The following is a 12305-nucleotide window of genomic DNA, read 5'->3' as shown; positions in this document are numbered from 1 at the left end:
TTGTTGGACATGTTCATTTTGATGTTTTAATTTTCACCAAGAACACCCCCCCTTATTGAGAGGATTTATTTGATGATTAGTTCGAACTTGAAAAATGTTTGTATTTTGAATCGCCATAAAATGAGAATTTTGGATGAATATTTTATTGCAAGTATTAAATTTTGGGGTATTAGGAACTATTGATACAGGTAACACTTTGTTTACAGTTTATTACCTTGAACTGTTTGAAAAGTATTCGAAGGTAGGATCAAAGATTTTCTTGCTAAATACCATTTATGTTAAGCAGGTAAATTAAAATAATATAGGGGAATATAATAATCTGAAGGGTCAAATTCATTAATAAGAATTCTATCCTTTGTAAAATTAGAGGATAAAGTAATTCCAAATTTCTTAGGGACATAATAGCCTTATTAATTTAGAGATTAACGGGCAACTTCATTCTAAAGGCAGTTGGTTTATTCATTGGCGGATAGGACGGGATATATGACATCGAAAGAGTCTTTGAAATGCAGAACTTTAAAACTCAGGAACTTTCATTTAGTAAACTAAGTAAGATAAAACAAGTTTTTTCAACTCAAAGTAAAGAGCAACATTAAAACTGAAAATGAACAGAAATTATTACGTATATGCGGGGGGTCGCCCTATCCTCAGTACCTTGCTGCTTTACGCTAAAGTTTGATTTTTTGTTCCTGTTTTTTAAGAACGACTCCTCAATCACAAAGACTGTTTAATTAGAATAATAAGCTCTTTTAAAAGTTCTAAAAAATTCGTAACTGTTGATGGGTTACAGTAAATTTGATGAGTTTTACATATTTTAAATAAGCATCAAAACTCAATTCTTCTGATTGTCTGTTGTAATCAAGACTCGGTTTCTAAGAGTTTCGGTTACTATTGAGCCGCATCGCTCCTTACTTAAAGTTTGTTACCACGAACTGTTTGATTTCCTTATCCTTGTACTGCTGTCAAAAATTTTACTTGAGGGGGTGGGGATGGATGTGCTGGATATTTTCAGTCATTTGTTACAAAGTTGAGATTGTTAAACTGGTGTGCGAAACTTCACGATTTCGCAAGAGTTTTGCCAATTTCGCAAGATTTTGCCCATTTTAATGTGATGAATCCGCAGCGTTGTCAGTTTTTACCGAAGAATCCAATGCAAATGATAAAGAAGTATTTAAAATTGCATGAAGGTCTGCAAAATTTATCTCCACGAAATAAATTAGGTTATGCCACTTCTGGCTTCCAGTTGGCACTTTTCGGATAAACAGGCATTTTGTTTTAACTAAATGTTGTGACTCAGAAGACTTGTATATTTTTCGTTGGTTTGATATCAAACGGTCCGTGGTAAAGAACTGTATGTGAAGAGCGATTTGACCCAATAGTAACTGAAACTCTGAAAAACGGACTTTCTATAAAAATAGATATATCATAAGAATTGACGTTTCATACTGATTCTGAATATATGTGAATCGTTAAGCTGAATGTTATTAAATAAAAAAGTTTTTTCGACTGAAAGTAAGGAGCGATATTAAAACTTAAAACGAACAGAAATTACTCCGTATATGAAAAGGGTTGTTCCTTCCTCAACGCCCCGCTCTTTATGCTAAAGTTAAACTCTTTCTCGAAACTCTGGTGTTTAAAAAAATAAAAAAACTATAGCGTAAAGAGCGGGGCGTTGAGGAAGGAACAACCCTTTTCATATACGGAGTAATTTCTGTTCGTTTTAAATATTAATGTCGCTCCTTACCTTCAGTCGAAAAAACTTGTTTTTTATTTAATTTCTGAACCTTTTTGAATTAATGCATGCTTTGATTTCGGCTTTCCGCAGATGAATAATTAAAACAAAATTGGCATATTAATTTTTATGAAAACAAAGGGTTGGGGAGGAGGCCTAGTTTCCCTCTAATTTTTTGGCTACTTAAAAAGGCAACTAGAACTTGTAGCTTTTCACGATCGTTTTTATTAGTAATATCTATACGTAACTTACGAATTAACTTACGTAACGAACTTCTATATTCGTATATTTTTATTACGTATATGAGGGGGTTCGCCCCCTCATTAATACCTCGCTCTTTACGCTAAAGCTTAAATTTTGTTGCAAAGCTTTAAGAATGACCAAAGAATCACAAAGGTCATTGAATAAATAGTTGAAATTACTAAAAATACTTTAGCGTACAGAGCGAGGTATTTAGGAGGAGATGAATCTCCTCATATGCGTAACAATTTCTGTTCACTTTAAGTTTTAATACTGCTCATTACTTTCAGTTGAAAAAACTTCATATTTTTTTTTTAATAGCGTTAAAATATCTACGCCTCCTTCATGGAAATTCAGTTCTCCCGTGATAACTTCTTCATGGAAAGACCCTCCGACACTACCCCCTTCCCTTCCCCCTCAAACCAAAAAAATCCCCCAAAAAATGTTTATACACTTCCCAATAGCCATTACTATATGTAAACAATGGTCTAAGTTTGTAACTTGCAGCCCCTCCCCCGGGGACTCTGGGGAGTAAGTCGTCCCAAAATACATAGCTATTGGGTTTTCCGACTATGCTGAACAAAATGCCCATCTTAAAATTATGATCTGGTGACTTTGGGAAAAGAATAAGCGTGGTAGGGGGCCTAGGTGCCCTCCAATTTTTTGGTCACTTAAAAAGGGCACTAGAACTTTTAATTTCCGTTAGAATGAGCTCTCTTGTGACATAATAAGACCACTTGGTCGATACGATGATCCCCTGAAAAAAAAAAAATATACACGCACCTGTGATCTGTCTTCTGGCAAAAAATACAAAATTCCATATTCTTCTAGATAGAAGCTTGAAAATTCTACAGTACGGTTCTCTGATACGCAGAATAAGATGGTGTGATTTTCGTTAAGATTCTATGACTCTTAGGGGGTATTTCCCACTATTTTCCAAAATAAGGTAAATTTTCACAGGCTCGTTGATGGGTAAGCTCGTTGATTTAGTCTTACCCAAATTTTGATGGGTAACACTAAATTTGATGAAACTTATATGTTTGAAATCAGCACAAAAGCTTGATTCTTTCGACGCATCTATCGAACAGTTCATGGTAACGAATTGTAGTAAGGAGCGACCCGGCTCAATAGTAACCGAAACTCTAAAAAACGGAATTTTGATATTGAAAAATACATCAAAAGAATTGGATTTTTATGCTGATTTTATCAAATTTAGTCTTTTTCATCAAAAGTTACGAGCCTGAGAAAATTTGCCTTTTTTTAGAAAATAGGGGAAAACATCCCCTAAAAGCTATATAATCTTAACGAAAATTACACCACCGTAATCAACGTATCAGAGAACCCTATTGTAAAAGTTTCAAGCTCCTATCTACACGATCACGGGTGCGTGTTTAATTTTTTTTTTTCCAGGGGTCATCGTACCGACCAAGTGGTCCTAGAATGTCACAAGAGGGCTCATTCTAACGGAAATGAAAATTTCTAGTGCCTTTTTTGAGTGACCAAAAAATTGGAGGGCAGCTAGGCCCCCTCCCAATGTCATCGTATCGACCAAGTGGTCCTAGAATGTCACAAGAGGGCTCATTCTAACGGAAATGAAAATTTCTAGTGCCTTTTTTGAGTGACCAAAAAATTGGAGGGCACCTAGGCCCCCTCCCATGCTCATTTTTTTCAAAAGTCAACAGATCATAATTTTGAGATAGCCGTAGCATAGTCGAAAACCATGATAACTATGGTCTTTGGGTATGCCTTACTCCCCCACAGTCCCCGGGAGAGGGGCTGCAAGTTGAAAACTTTGACCAGTGTTTACATACAGTAATGGTTATTCGGAAGTGTACAGACGGTTTCGGGAGGATTTTCTGGTTTGGGGGAGGGGCTTGGGGGGGTAATATGTGCGAGGATCTTTCCTTGGAGGAACATGTCATGGGGGAAGAGAAATTCAATGAAGGGGGTGCAGGATTTTCTTGCATTATTATAAAAAAAACAATGAAAATAAACATGAAAAGTTTTTTCAACTGAAAGTAAGGAGCAGCATTAAAACTTAAAATGATCAGAGATTATGACGCACATGAGGGGTTCTTCTCCTCCTAAATACCTCGCTCTTTATGCTAAGTATTTTTAGCAATTTCAACTATTTATTCTACGGCCTTTCTGATTCAGGGGTCATTTTTAAAGAATTGGGACAAAATTTAAGCTTTACTGAAAAGAGCAAGGTATAACGAGGGGACAAACCCCCTCATATACGTAATCTGTATATATAAAAATAATTTGTCTGTGTGTCTGTCGAGTGACGTCATGTTTGTGTGTCGACTGACGTCAAGTTTGTCGACTGACGAAATTAAAGACCGGGACATCGGGACACAAATTACGACCGGGACACCGGGACATAGGGAATATAAATGACGACCGGGACACTCAAAGAGAAAGCGACCGGGACACAAGGAATGTTCGATTAGCAATCACCATCAACCAAGCACTGGGGCACAAATGACGATTGGGCCACAGGGAATATAAATGACGACCAGGAAACTCGAAGAGAAATTACAGACCGGGACACCGGAACACAAATGACGACCGTGACAAAAATGACGACCGAGACACCGGGACACAGGGAATATAAATGACGACCGCGACACTCAAAGAGAAATTACAGACTGGGACACCGGGACACAAATGACGACCGGGACACAGGGAAACAACTACAAACAACCCGGTTGTTTGTACAAGTTTGGTACAAGTTGGTACAAACAACCAACTACAAAACGACCGGGACACAGGGAAATAACTACAACGGGGACGCCGGGGGGCACAGGGGGCTATATTAGTGACGACGGGGACACAGGGAATGTTCGATTAGCAATCATCATCAACAAAGCTCAAGGGCAATCATTAGAATAATGAGGTATAGATCTGAATACAGATTGTTTTTCCCCCATCGACAATTATATGTTGCATGTTCAAGAGTCGGTAAACCTGACAATCTATTTATATGCACAGACAATGGGACAGCCAAGAATGTTGTATATTCGCAAGTTTTGCGTCGCTAAGAAAATATATATACCTATCTATATTCACAGGTGGGACACAGGGACACAACTACAATGGCGCGTAACTAATATGGCGCGTAACGTCTTACGCGCGAGAGGGACACAAGGAATGTTGGATTAGCAATTACCATCAACAAAGCACCGGGACACAAATGACGACCGGGACACAGGGAATATAAATGACGACCAGGACACTCAAAGAGAAATTACAGACCAGGACACCGGAACACAAATGACGAGCGGGACAAAAATGACGACTGGGACACCGGGACACAGGGAATATAAATGACGACCGCGACACTCAAAGAGAAATTACAGACTGGGACACCGGGACACAAATGACAACCGGGACACAGGGAAACAACAACAACAGGGACGCCGGGGGTACAGGGGGATATATAAATGACGACGGGGACACAGGAAATGTTCGATTAGCAATCACCATCAACAAAGCTCAAGAGCAATCATTCGAATAATGAGGTATAGATCTGAATACAGATTGTTTTTCCCATGGACAATTATATGTTGTATGTTCAAGAAGTGCCCCACCAACTAGGTGTTGGGGTGGCGCGAAGCGCCACCCCTACAGCTAGTAAAAATATAAAAATATAGAAGTTTGTTACGTAAGTTAATTCTTAAGGTACGTATATTTTTTACTAATACAAACGTTCGTTAAAAATTAAATTTTTTTGTTGCCTTTTTAAGTAACCGAAAAATTGGAAGGCAACTAGCCATCCTCTCCCACCCCTGTTTTCTCAAAATAGTCTGATCAAAACTAAGAGAAAGCCATTTAAGCAAAAAAAGAATTTATATGCAAATATCGTTTCAATAATTTATGTGCGGAGAGCCTAAATCAAACATGTATTGATTCAAAAACGTTCAGAAATTAAATAAAAAAAAATAGTTTTTTAACTGAAAGTAAGGAGTGACATTAAAACTTAAAACGAACAGAATTTACTCCGTGTATATAAGGGACTGTTCCCTTCTCAATGTCCCGCTCTTTACGCAAGTGTTTTTTATTGTTTAATAAAGTAGAATTGAGAGAAAGAGTCAAACTTTAGCGTAAAGAGCGGGGCATTGTGAAGGGAACATTCCCTTTCATACACGGAGTAATTTCTGTTCGTTTTAAGTTTTAATGTCGCTCCTTACTTTCAGTAAAACAAACTGTTTTTTTTTTATTTAATTAGTATCAACATTGAGTTTTTTAGAGTTTCGGTTCCTATTGAGCCGGGTCGCTCCTTATTACAGTTCGTTTCCACGATAAGTTGATAAGTTTGATAAGCTATGAGCCTAGTTCAAGCTGTAAGCCTGAGAAAATTTGCATGATCTCGTAAAACGGGAGAAAAACCACCAAGAAGTCAAGGAATCTTACTGAAAATTACACCATTAGATTCAGCATATCAGAGAACCCTACTATGGAGGTTTCAAGCTCCAGTTTGTAAAAATGTGGAATTTTGTATATTTTGCCAGAAAAAAGATCATGGAGCCGAGTTTATTTATTTATTTATTTTTAATCCGGGGTCATCGTATCGAACTAACGGTCCTAGAAGATTGGGAGAAGTTTCGTTCGAACGGAAATCTAAAGTTCTAGATATCTTTGTTCATTGACCAAAAAGATCGGATTGGAGAGCAACTATTCCCCCTCCCACGCCATTTACCCCCAAAGTTATCCGGTCAACATATTCAGATAATAATTTTGTTCACCATAGTTCCCCCATAGCCCTTGGGAAACGGGATGTAAAATATAAAATTTACCTATGATATATAGTATTCTTACTGGGAAGTAAACAGAAATTTTTGGGAAGGGGCAATTTTCTGCAGGGAGGGGGTTACTTTCCAAGGAGGGAATTTTTCTGTGGGGAGGGAAGTTTCTGGGAATGAATTTTCAAGGGGAAATTTTCCATGGAGGAATTTGCCAGAATTCGTCTAAAGTTTGACTCTTTGTTTCAATTTCTTAGGAACAACTCCTGAAACACAACGGTCGTTTAATTAGAATAAGAAGCTGTCTTATAGTCTTATAACAGTAAAAAACTTTAGTTTAAAGAGCAAGGTACTAAGGAGAAGTATCCCCTTCATATACAGAAGAATTTCTGTTCGTTTTAAGTTTTAATGTTACTCCTTATTTTCAGTTGAAAAAAAAAATTTTTACTTACTTAGTTCCTCGCAAAAAGATATATCAGCTTTTAAACGGCAGAATTATTTTTTCTCTTGAAATTATATTTCCTAGTCTGTCTATATTCGTCGTTCAGCATTAGAAACACGAAAGAAAGCTCAGTATGCCTACACTTATTTTTTCCTTCCTCTTTGCTTTCTTGTCACCTTTACAAGGTTCGATCAGTGGTAATAATCAATTGACAAGGGGAGGTCAGGGGTAGGGGGTTTATGTCCCCTGTATTTTGAACTCCCTCGAAAAAATTAAATATTCTTTTGGGGGTATATTCACTGAAGAATATATTTTGGATATTTTCATTAAAAAAAATGAACAAAACAACCAATTTTCCCCCTAGATATTGAAAAATACATTTTGCCTCCTCCTGCCCTCTTAGTCGTTTTGAATTGATGCAATTGGGTTCGAAGAACATGGCTTCTATGTTCAAATGGCTTTAATGGTATTATAATAGCTAATTAAAATATATCGTTATAAACCTATTTACCTTATCATTTGAAACGCCCATACATACAAGGGGAATGCAGGGTTTTAAGGGGAGGGAGTGATGTCTTGAATTTTAATTATTCTTTTAATGCTCGACGGATTCGAAGGCTGGAATTTTGACAATTTTCTTTTCTGTTCCAAAGATTACGTAAAGACTGATCTAAATTAAGTTTTGCTCAAGCCAAGGGGGTGCAGACATATTTGCTGACTACAATAAATACAATTTATCGGTAAAATACATTTTTTTAGGTAAAATACATTTTACCTTAGCCCATTATACCATTAGCCCATTACACTATTAGCCTATTATACCTTAGCCCATTATACAATAAAACAAGAGGCAGAATTAAAATACAAAAAATTCCTTTTAAGAATTTAGTGAAAAATTAAAATTAAAAAAGCCAAAAATTGGAAAAAATAAAAGAAGAAAGATGACGAAATGGGTGAACTGGATAATTGCAAAGTAATAACAAAGCTTTATGGCCCATAAAACAGGATAGGTCTACCATTCGCTTTCATAAAAAAAGCTTCTTTTTTTTTGCCATTCCTGAAAAAATCTAAAAAATCAGAAAATTGCCCGCCATAAAACTGGATAGGTCTGCCATTTGCTTTTATAAAAAAAGCTACTGCTTCTTTTCTTCCAATATACCCCCCATTTTTGCCATTCCTGAAAAAATCTACAAAAATTAGAAAATTGCCCGTTCTTTTAAGCATCATACGAGTCTAGCGCAGTTTTGATATTATTACACACAATCCATCGTATACATTTTTTACCCGGAAGCCCCTAGTACATAATCCTAGTGATTTCATTTCCCTTGCCTTGATGTGTTCCAAATTAGTTTAGTTCCGTTAAAAGAATCTTTGAAAGCAACCTCAGAAAGAATTAACCTTCTCGGTCACGTTTCAAAAGAATATAGGGGATTGCTATGATTGTGTTAGGAAGATCATTAGCATATCCTATTGTCGGTCGTTTCCCTTGGAATAGAAACGTGCTAAAGAACTTAATTTTGCACGGAGACATCTTTGGTGTTGCAGCTAAAGGTCGTAACTGATGTTTTGTGGATTAATTACTGCACTCCTAGGAGCGTATGATAGGTCTTTATGCACTAGTCAATTTGCTGAGGCACGTTTGCTTGCTTATATGTATAACATTCTCTTAGACGTCATTTGTGTAGCACCTAATGGTCGTAACTGACGTTTTCTGGATTAACTACTGCACTCCTAAGAGTGTATGATAAGTCTTTATGCTCTAGTCAATTTGCTGAGGCATATTTACTTGCTTATTTGTATAACATACTGTTAGATGTCATTTTTGTAGCACCTAATGGTCGTAACTGACGTTTTCTGAATTAATTACTACACTCCTAAGAGTGTATGATAAGTCTTTATGCACTAGTCAATTTTCTGAGGCATACTAACATGCTGATGGGTATAACATTACTCTTAGATATCACTTCTATAGCACCTAATGGTCGTAATTGATGTTTTCTGAATTAATTACTGCACTCCTAAGAGCGTATGATAGGTCTTGTGCACTAGTCAATTTGCTGAGGCATATGTACTTGCTGATGGGTATAACATTACTCTTAGATATCATTTCTATAGCACCTAAGGGTCGTAACTGACGGTTTCTGAATTAATTATTACACTCCTATGAGTGTTTTAATAGGTCTTTATGCATTGGTCAATGTGCCGCGGCATATTTATCTGCTGATGGGTCTAACGTTACTCTTAGATATAATTTCTGTTGCACACGAAGGTCGTAACTGACGTTTCCTGAGTTAATTACTACACTCCTAAGAGAGTTTTAATAGGTCCTTGTGCATTGATCAATTAGATGAGGCATATACACTTGCTGATGGGTAAAACGTTACTCTTAGATATCATTTCTGTTGAACATAAAGGTAGGATCTGGTGGGTTGTTTTTGTATCAAAATGAAACTATAACGCTACCAAAAGTGCTCTAATGGCTTATACCAGTGGTTCCTAACCGGTTTTCAGCCATGCCCCACTTAGGCTAGGAATTCCCAAAATCTTAATGCCCCCCTCGTAATATTTATATTTTTTATTCAAGGTTTTACGTGTAATCACCCAAGGGGATCTTAAAACGCCATTAACTTGGCGTCTTTTTAAGATCATCCTACATGCATATTTTATACCAAACAAAAATATTGTCTGAATACAATGCTTTTATACAATGTATAACATCCTTGTAATTGCAATACTATCATGTGTCATTTTTACTCTTTAAATGAATTTTAATGTGATATCTATCAGATTAAAGTTTTTTTTTAATTGAGCCTCTGAAATACAGTCAGTCGAAGGGTGCATGTTCTGCCCATAACCCACCAAAAATTATCATGTCATCGCTGGGTCCTGTACCCCTTGTTGAGAATCACGGGTCTATACACTGGTCCTTTTCTAATTCACAGAGGCAAATTTACTTGCTAATGGACATAATGTACATAAAGAGCGTAATTAATAATTTTGCGATTTCAATATTGCAAAGAGGTACTAAAAATAGCAACAGTAAAAATACAAGATAGCAAGCAGTATTTTTAATGGCCAACACAGTAAGTTATATAGAAAATGTTTAGCAATAAAATCGACAAAATAGACATATAGATAGATAAGTGTTTTTGAAAGCCAAATATATGGCCATGAACACAGTAAAATAACATAAATGAAATGCACAAATAACATAAACTTTTATCAGCGATTATCGTAAAACACTTAAATGAAACACTACATTAACCTAATAAAAGTTCTTAATACTTAAAAACACGGTCATTGAAACACTTGGAAAAATACGTAAATAAAACACTACATTTACTTTATACTAGATTTATTTGCTTATTTTTTCTTATTTAAAAAAATTTCCAGCTAGCTTGCTATTCTAAAAATATACCGTGGCAATGTACTATTTAAGACACCTGGAAGTATCAACTACATATATTCAACTCAATATGCATTTATGCACCTCCGTCAGAGCTGAAATAAAGTGCTTTTGCTTTTCTGCATTTTTATTATTCTGGTTAAATTTATTTTTCTTTTCAGAGAAGTGTAACTCGTTGAAGAACCCAAAGCCAGCACAAACTCATCTTCTTCATCATCATTTAATCATCTTCTTGGTGACTCCTACACCCAGCTCTTTCTTTGTGTCATCAATCTTCTTTACAGTTTTGTATTAGCATTTGATGTAAAGGAACTCTCAAAATGTTGACGCTGAATTAAAGGTGGTGAAGCTACAAGGGTTCTGTACAACCATGGCAATACTTCTCAAAGTCTTAGAATACCTTGAGGGAAAATAATGGTTGATGGGGTAAAGTGATTTTTAATAACATAAAAGTGAGATTCTATACTTCAAGAATTTTCTATTTACTGTCTGTTAAGTGCCACTGTACCAAAGACCATCAATATGGTAGGTAATGATTTCCCAATAGAATCGCTAGGATTGTGTTCCCAACCTCAAGAGCTTGCCTGAATCAACTTATTTTTAGTTATTCATCCAACTTTGGTGGAAAAAAAGATTAATTATCTTTTCCTTGAACGAGCTAAACTATAATTTGCTTTTGTATAACAAATCGCTCTTAAATTTCGAAGGAAAAAGAGAGGTCACCCGAAAAAGAGCAAATCCAAATTTGTGTGTTGTGGTAAAATATAACTTAATATTGGATTTTTCAAATTCTTCTTTTAAATGTCCGTTCTTATAACTTGCAATTTCATTCAAAATAAAAAAAATCAATTATTCAAAGATCAAGATGGAACACTCTTGAGACACAGGTATGGCAAAGGTAAATAATCATAGTTATAGAAAAGTTACCCTTCAACATCTACGACACACCATTAGTTCTTTAAATTCTTCATAAGAAACTGTGAAGTCATTACTTACAAGTGCCATTTCGACAATCACTTTTGTTGTTTTTTCTTAAATGTAAAATACACACAGGGAGAGGATCAACACTGGTTTAAACTTCAAAAAAATTAAGTTTACGAAAGTAGAGAAACATATTCGGAAAATTATGAAAATATAAAAAATTTTGAAGGCACCTTTCCTCCTTTGTTGAACGAACCTGAACGTACTCCTCTACTGTATTCACTGAAAACACATGCTCTTTTCGCATATGTTTTGTTAGTAATGTCAGATTATATCTTTACAAACGAGGCTCATTATGAATAAATGAGGCTCCTTTGTCTCATTTGCACCTCCAAACTCCACTCTGAACTACTCTCTTCGGTCTAAAAAGTGTATTTCAAGAAACTTTTTTTTTAGAAACGATCATTTTAGTAAGTTCGTCTGCACTACCCAGTAAAAAACAAGATCATTTTGCTGGTCGTTTTAGGTTTTTCCAAGTTTTTCTACAGAGTCTATTTCATCTGTGAGGCTTTTCTGTTCAAAACCGTAATACAGTATTCTTACTTCATTTTATTCAGGAAATTCCTATTTGTTGATTTTCTAAAGTCCTTCCAGTTTAATGACTTCGATTTTTTGTTTAGGGGTTTAGGAATGTTGACTTCAACTTGATCTTTATTATTAATCAAATAATCGGTACACCCCCCATAAAACGCTCCATGGCCTGTGGACGTAGGGAAGAACATTATAGTCATATCAATCAAGGTACATAATACAAAATAA

At 35.8% G+C, this 12305-nt stretch overlaps 1 protein-coding gene across 2 annotated transcripts in view; it reads left to right on the top strand.

Moving 5' to 3' along the window:
• Positions 1-11685, top strand: part of LOC136033969 (pleckstrin homology domain-containing family G member 5-like) — a 405461-nt gene extending 393776 nt beyond the window's left edge. For both annotated transcript variants that reach the window (XM_065714997.1, XM_065714998.1), the window contains one exon: positions 10727-11685. In XM_065714997.1, the coding sequence (XP_065571069.1) occupies positions 10727-10736 (10 nt within the window). In that variant the 3' untranslated portion in view covers positions 10737-11685. The remainder of the gene's footprint in view (positions 1-10726) is intronic.
• Positions 11686-12305: the final 620 nt, after the last annotated feature.

This window comes from Artemia franciscana, chromosome 12 (assembly GCF_032884065.1).
Source record: "Artemia franciscana chromosome 12, ASM3288406v1, whole genome shotgun sequence".
NCBI classification, from domain to species: domain Eukaryota; kingdom Metazoa; phylum Arthropoda; class Branchiopoda; order Anostraca; family Artemiidae; genus Artemia; species Artemia franciscana.
This window is presented reverse-complemented; position numbering and strand designations above follow the sequence as displayed.